This window comes from Carassius gibelio, chromosome B25 (assembly GCF_023724105.1).
Source record: "Carassius gibelio isolate Cgi1373 ecotype wild population from Czech Republic chromosome B25, carGib1.2-hapl.c, whole genome shotgun sequence".
NCBI classification, from domain to species: Eukaryota; Metazoa; Chordata; class Actinopteri; order Cypriniformes; family Cyprinidae; genus Carassius; species Carassius gibelio.
In genome coordinates this window covers 4,830,654-4,851,779 of record NC_068420.1, presented here as the reverse complement: position 1 = coordinate 4,851,779, position 21,126 = coordinate 4,830,654, and the positions used below count along the sequence as shown (strand labels likewise).

At 34.7% G+C, this 21,126-nt stretch overlaps 1 protein-coding gene across 12 annotated transcripts in view; it reads right to left on the bottom strand.

Annotated features, from left to right (window-relative positions):
- LOC128014104 (neogenin) overlaps positions 1-21,126 on the bottom strand; it is a 124,502-nt gene that overhangs the window by 44,824 nt on the left and 58,552 nt on the right. For all 12 annotated transcript variants that reach the window (XM_052597368.1, XM_052597367.1, XM_052597363.1 and 9 more), the window contains 4 exons: positions 15,638-15,913; positions 14,326-14,476; positions 4,971-5,107; positions 95-249 (listed from right to left, as the gene is read on the bottom strand). In XM_052597368.1, the coding sequence (XP_052453328.1) occupies positions 95-249; positions 4,971-5,107; positions 14,326-14,476; positions 15,638-15,913 (719 nt within the window). The remainder of the gene's footprint in view (positions 1-94; positions 250-4,970; positions 5,108-14,325; positions 14,477-15,637; positions 15,914-21,126) is intronic.

The following is a 21,126-nucleotide window of genomic DNA, read 5'->3' as shown; positions in this document are numbered from 1 at the left end:
AAACAAAGACATTTAAAAAGAGGAATGAATGGTAAAAATGGTTTACTGTATATAAACATGCATAAATGTGCATCATCAAGAGTGTCTAACGTACCACTATCCTGAAATAATCGCTGGGAATGACCGTGTCTCCATCCTTCATCCATTTGACGGTGGGCGGCGGCGAGCCGGTGACGTCACACTCAAAGATGATGTCCATGGACTCCTGGGCATAAGTGTTGGAGGGTCTCGTCAAGAACCGCGGGGGAACTAGAAGAAGAGAATGAATGAATGCAGGTATGAACTAGAGAAGAGGTCACAGGGTGCATTACAAAATAAAAGAGCAACATCCCATCACAGGGATTCGTGTGACAGACGTGGCTATGGTGGGACTGGCAGCGGCAGTAAAACTGAGTTTCCTCTAAATCACAGTTTCTTTGGAAACCGCATTCATCAGGGAACAAGCTAGTTGGCATCCTCTCCTGATGTTTATAAGTCGTGCAGGTAATGAAGCACGTTCAGTCGGGAAGAACAGAGCAAGAATACAGAGTTGCTAAATATAAAAAGAGTTTCAGATCCAGAGGTAGTTTTCTTATCAGCGGCTGCCAAAAGTGCGTCAAGGATGATTGATTCTGTATTTTTCACGCCCAGCTTTACCTTCTAATATCAACAAGAGACAGAAAATCAACAGCACTCCATCTGCTGTCAGTTTGAGGGGGAGAAACAGAGGAAGATTCGTTTCCTTGAACTCTGCTCCGCTAACGATCTCTGGCACTCACTGTTTGTGGTGTGATCTCAATTCTCTAAAGCGCAAAAACACACAGTTGTTTCTCTCCTGCATCAGCCTTGGTGAATAATGCTGTTTTCAGACAAGAGTTTTGTTGTTTGGATGAACCTGAGTTCGATCTTCTGACCCTCAGACTCCTGCAGGACTGGGTTCACACCGGCTGTGCTCTCAATGGAATACTTGTTTACTGCGAAGCACATACTGAAAACCATCTAATGCTTTTAAAAACAAGTTATAGGCCTATGTGAAAAAAGTATGCCAATAACATAATATGCTACATCAATGGTCTCAAACTGATTCCTGGAGGGCCACAGCTCTGCACAGTTTAGCTCCAAGCCTAATCAAACAAACCTGATCCAGCTAATCAAGCTCTTCAGGATCACTAGAGACTTCCCAGCAGATGTGAGATGGAGCTAAACTCTGGAGAGCTGTGCGCCTGAAGGAATTGAGTTTGTGGCCACATTGTCACATGACTTCATTCTCCGTATTTAACTCTGAAGTGTGCAGGATTGACACAAGCACTACACAGAACTGAAGTATACACTGAAATATTCACAACGCTTTTTGATCTGATTTCCATAACTCTGAGATTGGAATATAATATACTTAGACATATGTTAAACACAAATACAAAAAACACCAGTTTCCACAAAAATATGAAGCAGCAGTGATAGTAATAATAATAAATGTTTCTTGATCAGCAAATCCATCATTTTAGAATGATTTCTGAAAGGTTCATGTGACACTGAAGACTGAGTAATGATGCTGAAAATTCAGCTTTACATCACAGGAATAAATTACAGTTTGCAATATATTCCAATAGGCAACAGTTATTTTAAATTAGAATAATTTTTCACAATTTTACTGTTTTTATTGTATTTTTAGTCAAGTAAATGCAGCCTTGGTGAGCATCAGAGACAAAAACATTTTCTACTCATAACAGAACTAATATAAAATATTATAATAATAATAAAAGAAGATATAATTTATGTATATGTACATATATATAACTTTATTTTTAAGTGTATATATATATATATATATATATATATATATATATGTATATATATATATATATATATATATATATATATATATATATATATATATATATATATATATATATATTTGTGGTGATAAAAACACCTTAAATCAATTTGGAAATGATAGAATGTTTTTTGCATTTAATTGGGAGACAATAAAATATATATAAAAAAAATCTAAACGTAACGTACAAAAGTAACGTCAAAAAGTAAACGTACTTAAATATATACAAGACTACTGAAGCAAGTGGATGTGAGAGTAATAATACGATAACAGATTTTCAGAACACATCCTTTCATTTTAAGAGTGACTTTTAAAGCCAGACCCAAGCCAGTATTAACAGTGTTTTACACGGCTCTTTACAATCCTGCTAATCTGAGAGGGAATCCGTGTAAAATCCCAGCATGTGAACCCCGGCTCTCAAAATATCTGCAGCACAAGAGTTATGAATCACTTCACATGCAGATATTAAGAGATTAACATGCCAGCGTTTAATAACCCATCTCAGTGTTTCACAGTATGAAGAAACGGTCACTATAACTCTATCACGGCTCTCATCTCCCAGAAAACCTCTTAAAAACACCACAGAGTTATTTATACATCCAAAGTCAGCCAAAGTCTTGCAGGAGAAGCACAGATAATGACAGATAAAATGCAAGAAATCTCTCTTTCGGAAGAGGAAAAAACTAATTGGCATTGAAAGCACATCATAAATTAATCACATCAATGAAAGCAGCACAAGCAGGCATGAAAGAGAGCTAAAAATATGAAGTGAGTGAGTTCGTCTCAGTGCAAGTTAAGATCTTCTGTGACATGCTGTTGATTACCGCAGAAAACTGGAAGTTTATTCACCTAGAAAAGACTTTTACCTGTCTATAGAGTTTGACGCATTGCTAACCTGGAATTTTCCTTTAGTAGGTGGTTAACGCGGTTGCACAGACGTACAGGAACTATAAAAATGCTCAAATAAGCACCTGCGTACATGTTTTTCAACTTTACACACCTAAACGGCCTCTACGCTAGGTGTGTTTGTGCTACCATCTGACACAAAGCGGGTTATTTTTACCCATCAGACGCTAAATCAGATTTCCTGACTCCCCACGGGAGATTCAACTTCCTGAGCTCTGTAACAAACCCATCCATACGTACGTCAGTACCTGCCAGAGAGGTGAAAAAGCTACTGGAAAAGCCATCCGAATGCATCTGGATGGGCTGAACGCAGCAGGAGGGAGTGAAAATAACAGCTCGGGTCAGGAGGGTGAAGAGATCATGAACACACTGCCCACCGCTGTCCGCTTTATCTTACTTTGCTCTTGATTTTATATTGCACTGAAATCTCTTGCATCACCGCAAGCATCCATGTCTCACAAGAAAAAATACATCTAATTAGAAAATCCAATTACGGTATGGCTCAATTTCAAGAGTCAGATCAAAGTTAGTCTGGGCTTCAGGCGGCACGACCACATGCTGCACACAAAAATCCCCCAAAACTGCAAGCTCCGATCTGACTGACTGGCATTACGCAACTTCCACGAGTCAGCCTGCGTGAGTTTTTATCAGTTCGCCAGAAAACGGATTACAAAGTTTTACACACATTTTGAAACTAGATTTGCCAGGTTTATGGCAAAATGTAGAGAAATGTAGCATTGCATCACTCGCTGATCAGTGGATCCTCTGCAGTGAATGGGTGCCGTCACATTGAGTCCAAACCACTGATCTATAGAAATGACTGGATCGCTCACTGCGTTCTAAACCGTGTTCGAGCCGCTATCTTACTGTTCCCTACTGGCAGAGATCATCACCGACTGACAGTCAAAACACTGACCGAAAAAAAAATCACAATCTTTTACAAATGCATTTTTAATTCAGATGTGTTCTGCAATGTTTGTGATCATTTGGGGAGGATAAGTGATTTATTTAAATAGTTAAAGAGACAGTTCACCCAAAAATGAAAACTCTGTCATTAATTACTCACCCTCATGTCTTTCCAAACCTGTAAGACCTACGTTCATCTTCAGAGCACAAATTAAGATATTTCTGATGAATTCAGATAGACAGCAAGGGTACTACACATCGTTAGAATAGTCCGTATTACATCAGGGGTTAAACTGTAATTTTACAATTAAAACTAAACAAAAAACTGAATGTAAACAATGCAGAACGGATGTTTTCTTTCAGATCAAAGTGTAAACAACAGAAAACGTGTGGCGCAGCAGACACAGAAACAGCTCATGCTCATTCTCTCCAAAATAGCACCAGGGTGACACGGAGGAGACAGATTATTGAATAAAGTCATTATTTTTTTTTCTTTGTGCACAAAAAGTATTCTCCTAGCTCCTTGCATTTTAAATTTTGGGTGAACTATTCCTTTAATCTAGGATAATGACATCATACAATGAACTTACAGAAACTAGATTTTTCAGTAGCCTGACAGTTTTTAATGAGACGAAACTTAAAATAATATCAGAAATGTAGCACTTGAAACCTTGAGAAAACTTTGCCATAAAGTTAAAATGTTAAAAAGGGCATTCAAGCAAAGTACATTAGTGCGCACACATTCGGCCTCATTCATCAAACAAGAGAAAACCAAAAACCTTTATAAGTAAATTGTCACATTCAACATAATGCTACAATTATGTTATAATGGCGTTACAGACTTTTTTAAAGCCCCGACGTGCAGTAATTTCCTCTGCGTTTTCTGCAGCACTTTTTAAATGAATGACCACTGTCAGGCTGTTAGTGCATTTACCTGTTCACACGTACCTGTCTCATGTCAAAAAAAGGAAATTATGGTTATTCAGGTGGCCACATTTAGTCAAAATTAGAGCTGAGTTTGAGTTGTGCATGCATTAACTCACATCTAGAGAGAAGAGGCTTTTAAAAGTGTTTCCATGCAAAACTCCACATTAGACGGAGCTGTAAATTCCCACCGACTCCCCCCAAAAATAAATCCTATGCCAAGAGATGAAAATAATACAGAAAAAATGAATAAAAAAAAACAAAACAACGCTTTGAAGTACCTCCTCCGCAGAGGAAAATGCCGTCTAGACACGTGTGAGTCTCAAAAGCCTGAACAGTGTTGCTTATAATTACATACGGGAGGTTTAGTGCTGCTTAGTGAGTCTGTTTGTGCTGAACTGAATGGTTTTGGGAAATGTACCGTGCACCGTGAGCTCTGCCTGGATCTCGCTGGTCATGTTGCCGCTGTCCGTCTGGCAGGCATATATCCCAGCATCCTCTGCGGTCAGGTTGACGATCTGCAGGCTTCCCCCGCCAATCACAGCAAAACGCTCACGGCTGGAAAAAACACAGAGAGAGAAAACGAGGAGATGAGGATGTGTTAAAACCAGCCACCTCAAGCACACCACTGTAATACCGGATCGAGATGGAATCGAAAACAGGATACAGTATGGATTTAATTTCCTGCAGCTTTTCCTTTATGGCTTGAATGCACTGAAAGCAACTTCCCCCGAGTGTTTCGCTTGAGGTTTCTCGAGAAAAACAAACACTGTTCCCGGTTCCTCCCCGATGATTCGGAGGCAGGAAGATAGAGAGAGAGTTAATCTAAGATGAGCTGAGAATGGAAAGAAAGAATAATCAATAGTCACACACAACAGAGTAGAGAAAGCAAAGAGGAAGGATAAAGAGTCGACAGGGTCCCGCTGAACACAGTCAGACCTCCAAACCTCACGTCACTTTATTACAAATGCACTGCTATAGGGGAAAGAAAAGATATCACCAATTACTGAGTTTGACTAAGAACGGAGAGTAAACCGGCCTGGAACGATAGCTTCCCACATTCACCTGCTCACGCGTCAACAAGTGTCTTCCAACACACCCAAGTGTCAAACTGCAGCTCACAGTGGCAATGACAAAGGCTGAGCGAATTCTGGTGTCAACTTGATGTGAGTTCTTGTAGAAACTGAGACATGAATGTAGCAATTTTAAATATCATGCATTACCATTCAAATGTTGGTGCCATTATAAAAAGAAACGTATACAAAAGTGGCAGTAAATCTGTTTTGTGTGTTCTATTTCAAATAAACGCTGTTCTTTTAAACTTTCTATTAATCAAAAAATCCTGAAATGTAAAATGCATCAAGGTTCCCACAAAAACATGAAGTAGCACATCTATTTGTAATAATAATACATGTTTCTTGAGCAGCAAATCAGCATATTAGAATGATTTCTGAGTAATGATGGTGAGAATCCAGCTGTGCATCACAGTAATAAATTAAATTTGACTTTATATCCACATAGAAAATTTTACAATATTACTGTTTTCACAGTATTTTGATCAAATAAATGCACCTTTCTAAATTCAATCTTACCAACCCCAATTGTAAATTATTGCATAAATACAAACATTTTGTGTAAAAATTACAATATTTTATATTGTTAGAAATTGACAAGAATTTGACCATTTCAGAACTAATGTTTGTATTAACAGATTTTCACAATTTCACTCTACTTGAGTTTAAAATCTGGGTTTATACATTATTAGAATATTTGAACATTATTAGACATTATTAGAATGTTTGAACATTATTAGACATTATTAGAATGTTTGAACATTATTAGACATTATTAGAATGTTTGAACATTATTAAACATTATCAGAATGTTTGAACATTATTAGACATTATTAGAATGTTTGAACATTATTAGACATTATTAGAATGTTTGAACATTATTTGACATTATTAGAATGTTTAAACATTATTAGACATTATTAGAATGTTTGAACATTATTAGACATTATTTGAATGTTTGAAAATTATTAAAATTATCAGAATGTTTGAACATTATTAGACATTATTAGAATGTTTGAACATTATTAGACATTATTAGAATGTTTGAACATTATTAGACATTATTAAACATTATTAGAATGTTTGAAAATTATTAGACATTATTAGAATGTTTGAACATTATTAGACATTATCAGAATGTTTGAACATTATTAGACATTATTAAACATTATTAGAATGTTTGAAAATTATTAGACATTATTAGAATGTTTGAACATTATTAGACATTATCAGAATGTTTGAACATTATTAGACATTATTAAACATTATTAGAATGTTTGGAAATTATTAGACATTAAACATTATTAGAATGTTTGAAAATTATTAGACATTATTAGAATGTTTGAACATTATTAGACATTATTAGAATGTTTGAACATTATTAGACATTATTAGAATGTTTGAACATTATTAGAAATTTTTTGAATGTTTGAACATTATTAGACATTATTAGAATGTTTGAACATTATTATACATTATTAGAATGTTTGAACATTATTAGACATTATTAGAATGTTTGAACATTATTAGAGATTGTTAAACATTATTAGAATGTTTGAAAATTATTAGACATTATTAGAATGTTTGAACATTATTAGAATGTTTGAACATTATTAGACATTTTCTGAATGAACATTATTAGACATTATTAGAAAGTTTTAGAATGTTTGAACATTATTAGACATTATTAGAATGTTTGAACATTATTAGAATGTTTGAACATTATTAGACATTTTCTGAATGAACATTATTAGACATTTTCTGAATGAACATTATTAGACATTATTAGAAAGTTTTAGAATGTTTGAACATTATTAGACATTATTAGAATGTTTGAACATTATTAGAATGTTTGAACATTATTAGACATTTTCTGAATGAACATTATTAGACATTATTAGAAAGTTTTAGAATGTTTGAACATTATTAGACATTATTAGAATATTTGAACATTATTAGATATTATTAGAATGTTTGAACATTATTAAACATTATTAGAATGTTTGAACATTATTAAACATTATTAGAATGTTTGAACATTATTAAACATTATCAGAATGTTTGAACATTATTAGAAATTTTTTGAATGTTTGAACATTATTAGAATGTTTGAACATTATTAGACATTATTTGAATGTTTGAACATTATTAGACATTATTTGAATGTTTGAACATTATTAGAATGTTTGAACATTATTAGACATTATTAGAATGTTTGAACATTATTAAACATTATTAGAATGTTTGAACATTATTAAACATTATCAGAATGTTTGAACATTATTAGACATTATCAGAATGTTTGAACATTATTAGAAATTTTTTGAATGTTTGAACATTATTAGAATGTTTGAACATTATTAGACATTATTTGAATGTTTGAACATTATTAGACATTATCAGAATGTTTGAACATTATTAGACATTATCAGAATGTTTGAACATTATTAGAAATTTTTTGAATGTTTGAACATTATTAGAATGTTTGAACATTATTAGACATTATTTGAATGTTTGAACATTATTAGACATTATCAGAATGTTTGAACATTATTAGACATTATCAGAATGTTTGAACATTATTAGAAATTTTTTGAATGTTTGAACATTATTAGAATGTTTGAACATTATTAGACATTATTAGAATGTTTGAACATTATTAGACATTATTAGAATGTTTGAACATTATTAGACATTATTGGAATGTTTGAACATTATTAGACATTATTAGAATGTTTTGAACATTATTAGACATTATTAGAATGTTTGAACATTATTAGACATTATTAGAATGTTTTGAACATTATTAGACATTATTAGAATGTTTTAACATTATTAGACATTATTAGAATGTTTGAACATTATTAGACATTATTAGAATGTTTGAACATTATTAGACATTATTAGAATGTTTTAACATTATTAGACATTATAGAGAACACTGAAAACAAGTCATTTTTATGAACAACTTAATCTAAGAACATTATTATTCATTATAAACTATTGTTTATTCTAGACTTTAGCATGCAAATTAATGGAAGCCATTTCAGAATAACTAACTAAAAGTTGTTACAAGACAATTATGTCATTTTAAAAATCATGTAACTTTTACCATAAAAAAGCTCACACCGTTAGCTTTCTATTACGGACGTGCTTTTAAACTAACTTTTTGAGAACTTTGTTACCAGCTTAAAAAATGTAATATTAAAAGAACAATCGATTCATACAATGTTTTCTTCCAACACTGTGAGAACATCAAAAACGAATTCCTTCATAAGAATCAATGAACATGAATGTTTCAGAGCTTGCGTTCCCATAGGATCACAGGAGCGTCACTCCAGCGCAGCTATATTTAGCATCTCCCAGTCACTGTTAGTCAGTGATGAGACAGCAGGCGCCGCTCAGAGAAACCAGGTCCCCAAACCCAATGAGAGATTCGTTAAACGCATGAGATGACAGAAGTCAGATGACGCTGCGACGGGAGCCCCTGAGAGACCTGAGGCGGCGGTGGCCGGATAATTAAAAAAGAAATTAAAAAGAAGATGAGTCTATATAGTACAAAGAGCCTTGTTAATTGTCTTTTAGCAGAGCATTAATGCACCAGACTGGAGGAGGGTAACAGAGCATGATGGGTAAAAAGTTAGTTTTTAAAGGAATAGTTCAGACATTATGTTCCTTTGTAGATTTTAAAATATTTTTTTTTGCACTTAAGACATTGTTTATTCACTCAAAACCAAAGAAAAACAAAAAAGAGTTACTTTAAATAAAAAAAACTATAACATTTCAAATAAATTATTTTTTCTCACTTAGTTTCCAAAACAACATTTAAATTTTCAGCTGAAAATGTTTAGTTGAATTTTTTTTTTACAAAGCTATATAGATATAAGAAAATGGTAAGATAAAAATAACAATTTCTAAAACTTTAACAGAAATTACATTAAAAAGAGAACTTATAACAATTAAATCTAATTTAATCTATTAAATTAAAAATAACATTGAAATGTTACCGTTCTGCAAATTTATGGGAAAGAGATCGGGTAAAAAAAAAAGTCCTTTAAATTAGCACAAAATTCAACCCATGAACAATTAATTTGGTGATAATTGTCCCAAACAAAACCACAAACTGGATAACATCTGATTTATTTAAAACTCATATTAAATCTTTAAAACTATAACTTTTGAAACCCTGGTGGATACAGGAAAAAAAAAAAAGATACACTCAAGTGTTCTTCTCTTAAACGTTATCTTTGAGAGCATCTGGATAACCATTAACACACTTCAGAAGGATCCTTATGTTAGGATTTATTATCCTCCATTTCCCAGAATTCTTCCATTCAAAGGCCAGTTTAAATTTACTGTTGTTTGCTAAATCTGACCAACCATTAAAAACGTAATAAACTTACTATAAATGTTTAAAGCACATGCAAACAATTCCAGGACGTTGTACGTCATAAACAGAAACATGAGGGCGAGATTTCGAAGTAGAATGCATGATATTACCAAAAACATAAATCAGTGTACTGCACAAAGAGGAAGTGCTTGCTGAAAATTGACGCCCATCCATCCAGCATTGGCGCCTGTTTGTGAGCAACACCTGACTGGATTTACATTACACTTATATTACCATCTTCACCTTGCAAATGCTCCAGGCTGATGTCTGTGTTGAGAAGAGGTCATCAACAAATACGTCCCATCTGTAATACACAAAACTGCTCCGTCTCCGGCCGGTTCATCCACATCAGTGAGGACAAAAGGTGCTCTTGTCAGTGAAGCAAGCCATTCGCATTCTTCCCAAGAATTCCTCCGTGATCCGCTGGCCTTCTGTAAAGCTCTAAACAGCATTCCGGCTCTAATCCATGAGATTCAAACGTGAGATAAGACAATTACAGCTGTGTATCTGAGCCCATCTGTTCATATCGGACACTCTTTACATGATTCCCAACATGGAGAAACCGGTCTCACATTAGAAAGCATTTATCAGAAATCCCTCTAAACCAGTGTTTATGCCTGGCCAGTAATAAATGAGCGGCTGAGCTGATAAGGAGGTGAATTTGTTTATTCAGTTCCTGCAAGCCATTCCACAATCTTCAGATTAGACTTACAACAACATGCCAGAGAAACAAACAATGGAGAGGGCGAAGAATGTGACTTATTCAGCACCGCTTCTCCTGCTGAAATCTAAGGCCTCTAAGAATATGAGATTTGTACGGTTTAAGCTTTCGGTCTTCATTCTTGGCATAGTACTACCTGAAAAGCTTAATTCACGCAATGACAAATCTCCACTAATGTAATTCTAAACCAGTATGGTGCTATTTATTTATAAGATTTTACACACAATTCCATTGCAGTCAACATTCATAGTGACCTCTAAACATTTTTAAAATGTACTTAACAAGGTAAAAAAAAAAAAAAAGCATTTTTAAATAAAAAAAGTAAATTAAAAGCACGAAATAAATTCTAGAGGAATTAATAAATAAATAGCAACATTTATTTCATTTTACGCTTACATATTTCTACTTGCATATATATTTGAGATTTGGTAAACATTACATTTAACAGTGTTATTGAATTTGTTTTTTATTTTAAAGACTACCTTTAAGTGCGCTTTAGATGATGGGAAAGGCATATTAAATGAAAAGAAAAAAAAATACACAAGAAATAAGCATGCACAATTAAATACGCAATATTTTTCATACATATTCAATATGGACTTAAACATTTAGAAATGTTTTATTTTAATAATTTATGATCAATTAGCGTCGCATGCCTGCAGGTCATAGATACGTGCGTAGGAAAAAAGACTTATATAGTCAAAATATGAGAAAACAAGATAATCCCGCACACTATCAACTTGCAAAACAATAAAATAAATACTTTAATAGCAACGTTTCGATCGTATGATCTTCATCAGGCATCAACCTTGTATCATACGATCGAAACGTTGCTATTAAAGTATTTCTTTAATTGTTTTGCAAGTTGATAGTGTGAGGGATTATCGTTTTCTCATATTTTAATAGTTCAAAATGCAACTTTAAGAGCCTTTAAAAATCCTATATTAGTCCTTCAAAAGTTTGAAACATAATAGAAACATCTATTTTTATGTGAAGTTTCATTTAAAATCATTTCAGTCACAGTCTCCTGTCTGTCTTCACTCACAGAGGGGCTTTTACCAGAGTAAAGACTCAAACTCAACAGGGAAAAATGAAACTTTGAATGGAGGATTTGTATCACTATCACACACACACACACACACACACACACACACACAGACACACACACAGACTACAGATGTTGTGTGAGCCGTGATGGACTCTGTCTACCCCTCTGAGGGACTGGGCATTGTGGGTAATATGACATTATTAGAATGTATCCAGCATCAGGAATACATTACATCGCCCGAAGACCATGAGAGAAGCAATTACGCTGTAAATGGAGTCTGTCAGCAATCATCAGTCCTGCACAGACAACCGGCAAAGAACCGCAATTAGACATTTAGCCGCTTTCAATCGCCAGCGTGAACTGACAACAAACCTCATCGGAGGAAGCCGTGAGAGACGCACGCGAGTTAGCGGCTTAAACAGGTCATGATTAGTCTGCTCAGCTCTTTTTAATACGATCAATTCAATCTTTATGGAACGCGTCGTTTCAAATTACGGTGGGTGGGATCGAAGCATTACAACAGAAGCTCAACCAATCCCAATTCAATTCTGTCAAGACTGCAACTCTGGTCCAAACACTTCATACACAGCATTTAAAACGGCATGATCACCATATGAACCTTAAATGATGCTGCAAAAATATTTTCATCTCGTTTCATACAGGATCTTTTTGTATTATTATTTTTGTGCAAAAACAAAAAAACAAAAAAATAAATTGTGTTGTATGTATATATATATATATATATATAAATTGGGAATAATGTAATAAATTGTATATAATAATAATAATATTATACATACACATACATATATATATATATATATATATATATATGGGGCGAATATATACATTTCTAATATTTTTCTTATAAATGTTAAATATTCTGTTATACCTAAAGGCTACATAACTAGATTAATGATTAATTAGATTAATTAAACTACTAAAATATATGTTAATATTCAGGTAATATATTAGAATTGTAATTAAAAATAAAAAACTATATGTATTTTTATATACTTAATATATACAAACATATATTTACATGTATTTTTACCATTTACAAAAGAAACAGGATTTCCTTTCTTAAAGCACTTTCCGTCTATAATTCCTAAATTGTGTTTCACAATAAAATGTATAAAAGAAAGAAAAACATCATTAATTTTGCATGAGCCGCAGCAGGGATGGAGCTTTATCCCCAATCTTATTAGGACAGCGACTGTCAGAAAACAGGCTTCCTAAATACACCACCTACACAATCCTCTGATCTGACTCACAGATGTAGTCTTCTTGTTACTTTTACCTTAAACTATGCCAAATTATAAATATATGCATAAGCACAAAAGAAAGGGGTGTATATATACATTTCTGGTGTATTTCTTATAAATAAAAAATGTTCTGCTACATTTTAAACCATATCATATATACAGATATAATACAATATAAATAAATAAACAAATTAAATAAAACAACCAATTAATGTGCACAAAGGAAAGTGGTGCAAACTTAAACTTTAAATAAAAATATTATACTTTATAAATGTTGCCTTGTACTAAGTGCAAATTATAAAATTACCTGAACTGAAACACAAATAAATGAAAAGTAAAAATAAATATTTACGAAAACAAAAGCACGAAGTAAAAAATGAAATAAAATGTAAATATGCAAAAAAAAAAAAGCTAATAAAAATGTATGTCATTTACTCAGGGTAAGTGGTTAACTCTTAATCTTAATATGATCGATAGTAACAGTAGTGATTTATTAATCTAATCCACTAGATGCTGGCTGCTGACCTTGAATGTGTTTGGATGCAGACTGTAGATCAGTAAATGCAGTAATACAACCCTAGTGTGTAAAGGGATCATACGCAGAGGGTTAGGAAATCAAAAGAGACAAAGCAGCAATAAAACGCATGTAATCGCTTCTGCACGTCCACAATGCAAACACCATAAACCCTCGGCTGAAATCCCATCAGGGTGAATAGAGAGAGTAATAATGAATGACAGCACTCTGTGGCCCTGACAGCACATTTACATGCCGTGACAATCCAGGCCTTTCTACATTATTCATGTCCACCGCATGACAACAGCCAACCCTCCTCAGGAAAACCGGGCGGGAGAGAGGACAGCGGCTATCAGGTAAACTATGTAAGGCAATTTACTCCGTGTAAATGGTGAGTGTGACTTCAGACGAAGCCACGCTCCAGATAAGAGCATCATTCAACTATGCCAAACGACACAATGGTCACGTGGTGATGATATCCAGGCGTCAGTAATTACCTCCGCCGGATAATGCGGATATTTTACGCTGAGGAATTTGGACAGACGTTGAATAGTCGATGGCACGATTAAGAGCAACTGAATGGATTCTTTCTGTGTGCGCTGATTCGTTACGAGTTTGCTTTAGTCTGCCAAACCACCGACGTGCTCTGATCTCATACCTGAACAAATTTCTTGCATCCTGCCAATTTTGATAACGTATGGGTCTCTGTGCAAACGTGATTTATTGGTGTTTCTTTCTCAAGGGTTCGGGTTCTGATACACTCACCTCTCGTCAACCGGCCGGTCGTTAAACGTCCAGCGAATCACGGGCACGGGGAATCCCTTCATGACGCACGGTAATAACACGCTCTCCCCGATAACCTTCACCACAGAAACCGGGCCCTGGAGAGTCTCCAGCTTTTCTTCAACACCAGAATCTGCAAAAACACACAAAAATAGCACAAATGTGACCATATATGATCTTATCAGTAAACTCACAATTCAATGAATAAAACTTACAATAATAATAATAATAATACAATTATTATTTTACTTATGATAATGTATTTAATTTATAGTAATAATAAAATAATAATGATAATATATTTATAATACTATAATAACAAATTAATTAACATTAAAATGTTATAATAAGTGTGTATAAATGTATTTAATTTTTATAAACAAACTGTATCGTCTCATGAACATTTGAAAAAATTCATAATTTAAAAAAATCAAATTTATTTATTTTTATTCTACTTCATTTTATAAAGTTTCCGAGATGCTTCTAGACAGCTACATGCAAAGCTCCCTGAAAAACTGACTTAAACCCATTTTTTAGAAGGTGAAAATACCACTGTTCTAATATTTTTTGCCACTGTGTGTGTATATAGTATATATATATTATATTACATTTATGCATTTAGCAGACACTTTTATCCAAAGCGACTTACAGTGCATTCAGGCTATCAATTTTTACTTTATTTTTACTTTTATTACTTTCAGTGTAAACGGTGACTAATAACAGATAATATATCGACAGTATTGAGGTCGCGTCAGCTCACAGCACACACAAAGAAACAAACATCAACAAACACACTGCAGTAGAAAAAAATATATAAATATTCTATATAGTATATGCAACATCACACGACCAGGAGAGATTCTGCTGGTTTCCAAATGTGATATTGATTTTATACAACTTTAGTTAAATTAACAATATTAAATGACTTGCATTTAAGACACATTGTGGATCATTTTCGCTCCATTTCGCTAAAAACAAAACTAGTTCTAAACAAAGCCACAGCAGTACAGTCGTGCATCTGCGAGCAACACACAATGAACATTTCATATTTGTATATCAAAAAAGTAAGCAAAAAAAGTCAAACATTAATCTAATAACATTATTTATGCATTTGAACCAATGGAGTTTGTTGATATTGATTTAATTTGAAAAGTAACAACCATACAGTGTCTTATTATTCTAACTTAATGCATTGATCACATGTAAGAATTTGACGTAAATGGAGATATATATATATATATATATATATCACTTATTTTTAACCTGTCAGAATAACATTGTTCCCTGTGTGTACCTGCAGACACCTGTAGTTCTGCGTCCTCTGTGGTTTTGGGTGGTCCCAGGCCGTCGATGGTGCAGTGGTAGAGACCGGCGTCGCTCTGGGAGGCGTTGCTGATGACCAGAGCTCCACTGGGCAGCTGTATGACCCTGGTGTCCAGCTCCACGGGCTGACCGTCTCTCTCCCAGCGGGTGAACGGGACGAGCTCTTCGGTCACCTCGCAGCTCAGCATCTCAGAGCCGCCCGAGCGCACCGACACACCCTCCGGCTGACTGAGGAACCGAGGAAGTCCTGCCAGAACGAACAGATCAGTAAAGCTCAGTTCATCTCAACACTGACACAATGAAGAAATTAAGTGAGAACAATTCAAATAGCCAACCCCCGAGGAGCTACAGACGGAGATGAGATGCTTTGCTAACTCTGGAGAAATTAAGTAAATAACACTAATGGTGTCGTCAAACCAATTAGCAAATAAACTCGGGAGACGAGCAGCCATTAAGCATGTTTGAAGAGCACGGCGGAGGGTTTGTTCGCCAACATATTCCACTCATTTTATTAATACACTGATTAATGCATACTAATTAACTGAAGAGGCTCATTTCAATGGAGAGAAACAGATTTGACTTCGAATTCCAGTTTAACTCACCAACTTGCTCATTTAAATAGAGTTTATTCAAAGCCTGCCACAAATTAACATTCATCTCAAATAAGGAATAGAAGAACAGTTTTAAAAGATATATACACTAAATGACCCTTGACTCTTGAGTGATCAGACACACACACACACACACACACACACACATACATAGGTGTAATGGTTTTTATACTGTACAAACTGTATATTCTATCGGCCTTCACCAACCCCACACCAAACCCTAACCCTCACAGGAAACTTTGTGCATTTTTACTTTCTCAAAAAAACTCATTCTGTATGATTTATAAGCGTTTTGAAAAATGGGGACATGGGTTATGTCCTCATAAGTCACCCTCTCCTTGTAATACCTGTGTCATACCCATGTCATTATACAGAGTTGAGTCCTGATATGATACAAGAGCACGCACGCACGCACACACACACATACACACACACACACACACACAGACGCACACACACACGCACACACACACACACACCTAAAAAAATCATAATAATTGGAATGCGTTGTGAACATGACAAAGGTAAGTAATGTATGTAGAAGACAAACATTAAATCAAATTTAGCACAAGAGTGCACTAAATATTTAATATTTTTTCATCTAAAAAGGAAAAATACAACTCTTTGTGCAATTAATTGCTGTGAAACTTCATCAAAAGATGAAGCACAAATAACCAGACCTTAAACACCACTGAGGATCCTTACACACAAACACAAACACAGAGAAGATAGTTATTTCTGCAGAAGTTCAAAGATGTTCCTGAAGTTTGTGGAAGAGCTTTATAATTCAGACGGCACTCTCTCTAACAGCTGAATGTATGAGAGCCCAGAGCGTCTCTGACATCCTAATGCTCTCCTGGGCTATTTAGGTGTCCGGGCTGATGTAGGACTTGGTGTGGTCCAGAAGCACTAGAGTAGTGTGTGTGTGTGCGTGTGTGTGTGAGAGAGAGAGGTCTGCTGACAGGTCTGTAAATTAGCCCGAGCCTACGACTCGACTCCCACACACACACACACACACACACACACAAACACACACTGCTTTTAGCGCCACACAAAATCCCAGAGCGCCGACGCAACAGGCCTGAAGACACAACACTCGAACGGTTCTCCTTCAGTGGAGATGTGTGACTGCATCAGGACTCAAGCTGGGCAAATAAGGACACAACAATGTGCTGATGGTAGACGGAGCCACCGTGTGTAAACACTTTACTGAACCTGTCAGAGAGAAACGCGCTCAGTTCACATATGCAAACATGCATTCAGACTAGACAAACACTAATACTCCGTCTGCACAGATGAGACCATCATAAACACACTGACAAACTCAACACACACAAACACACAAACTCTAACAGCGCTTCATTTACTTAAACTAGCACTAGTACTACTAAACTTAAGTTGGTAGTTGTTCAAACCTGTAGCTCGAAGTATTACATTTCAGCATTGTGCAATAAATCTTTCAGAGCGCCTTTGCAAGCTAGCACTGTGTTGGCTAGTTTGCTACCCATGTTCCTCTAGTGCATTCATTCATTCAATCACACAGAAGCTGTGGCTCTGAAGCCGAGTGACAGAATATCAAACAGCTGCTCTGTCAGCCTGCTGGTGTTTTGAGAGGGAACACACGAACATCCCAGCACACACACACACACACACACACACACACACACACACTCACTGGAGGAGTGAAGATTCCAGAGTTCTGCTTGCAGCCCACATAGAAAAGTAAGAAAACAAACACAAGCGTGCAGCTCGAGCAAATAATGTCGTGTGTGATCCATCCACATGCTGTATGCACGTCTGGAAAGATCCAGCCTCCGATCTCACTGCATCCATGCCTGATGTGACGGAGAGATACCGGAGGGGAATCATTAAACACAGCTTGGAGCTGTCTACAGCCTGAAGGCAGACAAATCCATCCACACACACACACACACACACACAGACGTGACAGACATTCACACAACAGCTCTGAGGCCAGTTCATATTTCTCTCACTGGAACGTGTGATTCTGTTCTGTTCTTTCACTCGGAGTTATGAATGAACAGGACTTCTTAGACTTTCTTAGTGCTGCGAGCTTTACAACTCATCACCGTGCTAAGAGCCGCTACGCTAGTGATAGAGCGATATATCAAATAATTCAGTGCAGATGAGATGAGGTCACCTACAGAGCTAAACCTGAGATACACCAAACATTTGACATTTTTTAATTATTACTTTTGCCACAACCAATGATAATTTAGTCAACACAATTATTGACAAAAAAAGTTTTTTCTTTTAAATATTTATTCTGTAATGACAAAAAAATGATGATACTTAAATTATTTTAAATTAAATAAACTGCTGAAGAATATATAATGGGAAAAAAATTACAGTGGGTAAGTAGCAACATACTAATTATTTTCCATTTCCATTTTCCATATTCCAACAAAAAAAAACTGAGAAAAATTAGAAAGAAAATGAGATTCTATTAAATAAATCAATGTTAGTTATTGTAACAATGTATAATTAATGTTGTTATTTATTAACAATGTTATTTAGATGTTTGGTGTTTTTAGATAATATATCAAATGTATATTCACTTATTGAATATAAACAAATAATTTGGATTAATTTCTCATTAACTTAAATGTTAATTTTATAGACTAAACGAAAATTTACCATTAATTGAAAAATGGACAATTACATTTTTTTTTAATGTTACAATTCAAGATTAAAATGGACATGATTATAGATCAGAATCAGAATCAGAATAAAATCCACCCTGGAATAAATATATTACAAACAACGGTACATTTTACAATTTAGATCTTTTTTTTCTTGCAAATTCAAAAGTATCTCTCTCACAATTCTAGATTTTTCTCCAAATTTCATGTTTATTTCCAACAATCGCAAGTTACAAATTTGCAATTCTGCCCCCCCCCCCTTAGAAATCCTGAGTATATATATCTCCCAATAACTAACTTGAAAATGCAAGACATAAACTCAGAAAAAAATATAACAGATATAGATATAAACTCACAATAAAAAATGTTTTACTCAAAATTGTGAACTTGTGATCTCACAATTGCAATTTATAAGCTTTCATCACACATTTAATAACTTGCAAATACAAGATATAAATTCATAATTCTGAGGAAAAAAGTCAGAATCAAGAGATAAAACTGTGAGCTATAAACTCAATTGCAATTACAAGAAAAATCTCTATTCACGTCACAATTGCAGTGTATGGAAATTAATCTCAAGAAACCATTTCCACTGTAAAGAATTTTCTGTGTAATGAAAAGATTCCACAGATGCTTTGTTCATGGAGTGAAAGAGAACACCTCCGCTCTCTCCATACTGAGCTGACACATGCACACATGAGAAATAGTAAGATGTTGTCACATTAGATATCAGCCTCTTTCCAAAGGGCTGGTGAGGATTGAGGCCTCCTCACATTCCACCGCCGAGCAAACAAGACAGAAAAAGCTCTTCCATTCATCTGTGGATTTCATCAGCCCTCCACAAACATTTGCTCCTCCGGTTCCCTCGCACTTCCCCCGTGTGTCCGAGCGCTCCAAGAGCAACACGAGACCTCACACGCGCTCACGGGGGGAGTGTAAACAGGACACTCCCGAGACCACACAGGGTCCCATTCAGATGCAGGACGCGGCTCAGAGCCGCCACACAAACAGCTTTCAGTGTGACGGACGGCGGTTGCTGCAACAGCCAAGACGCTTGTCTTTTGATGAAAGGGCAAATTAGGACCCAACTCCTTATTTACATGTGAAACAGGGTGATATTTTCTAAGGACCATACCACTTTTTCCAGTACTCGGCCGATACCTTTTTACCGATACGATACCGATACGATACTTAAGTTTTTTGGTACTTGCCGATACTTAGAACCAATATCGATATTTTTATTGTATTTGTAAAGTTTGTACACATTGTGTACAGTAACCAAAAGAATAGGTAGTATGTTAGCTGGTTAATTTCATTTATCAAATAGATACATCCTTCAGTTATTTTAACACTTTATTATGCCCATTAAAATCTATTTTATAAGTTTTAGTTACTTTCACTGTTAATGTTTTGCACTATGGTAACTCATTATTAATTTAATAGCATTAGAGCTGCTCCATTGCAGCAGCGCAGTACTGTAATTACGAGCTTCGCTGTAATAATGCAGGGGACCACTTGTTACAAATCTTAGCGTTTTTTTTATCTGAAACGTGCTGTGATTTATACGCCAAAGCATCTCGTGTAATACAGAAACACTCATGTAGCAAATAAAACATGCACAGTGCGTGCACTGACATTGATTTGACATTTATCGTGATAATTATCGATATCGATTGATATTGAAAAAATTATCATGATAATTTACAAGAAAATTTACGATAAAGTATGAGTAAGAAGTATAGGAGCTCAGTGTCGGACCCGATACCAAGAGAAGTATCGGTTTTGAAGCATCCCTAATATTTTTAAAGGAACAGTTCATTATAAAATAAAAAAATTGTTTTCGGATGGTTGAGCAAATGTCAGTGAGCATTTGCTTTCTTCCAGGCAACACAAAAGTAGATTAAGATTCCGTGAAGTGACTAAAATGTTATTTCAAATCTTTTGATAATATATAAAGTATTTATGCATTTATTTTATTTATATTTCATTAATATAAATATATAATTGTTAACTTAAATACTTCCATTGACAACTGAAATTTACCAATTCTTAATTATTTTTTTGATTAAGATAAACTATAAAAATAAAAAAAGTACTTTCAGACTTCGTGACACAAAAGATGATGTTTTTCAAATATCTGTAAGGTGATTTAAATGTTATGATTTTTAGCTAACATATGAAATGTT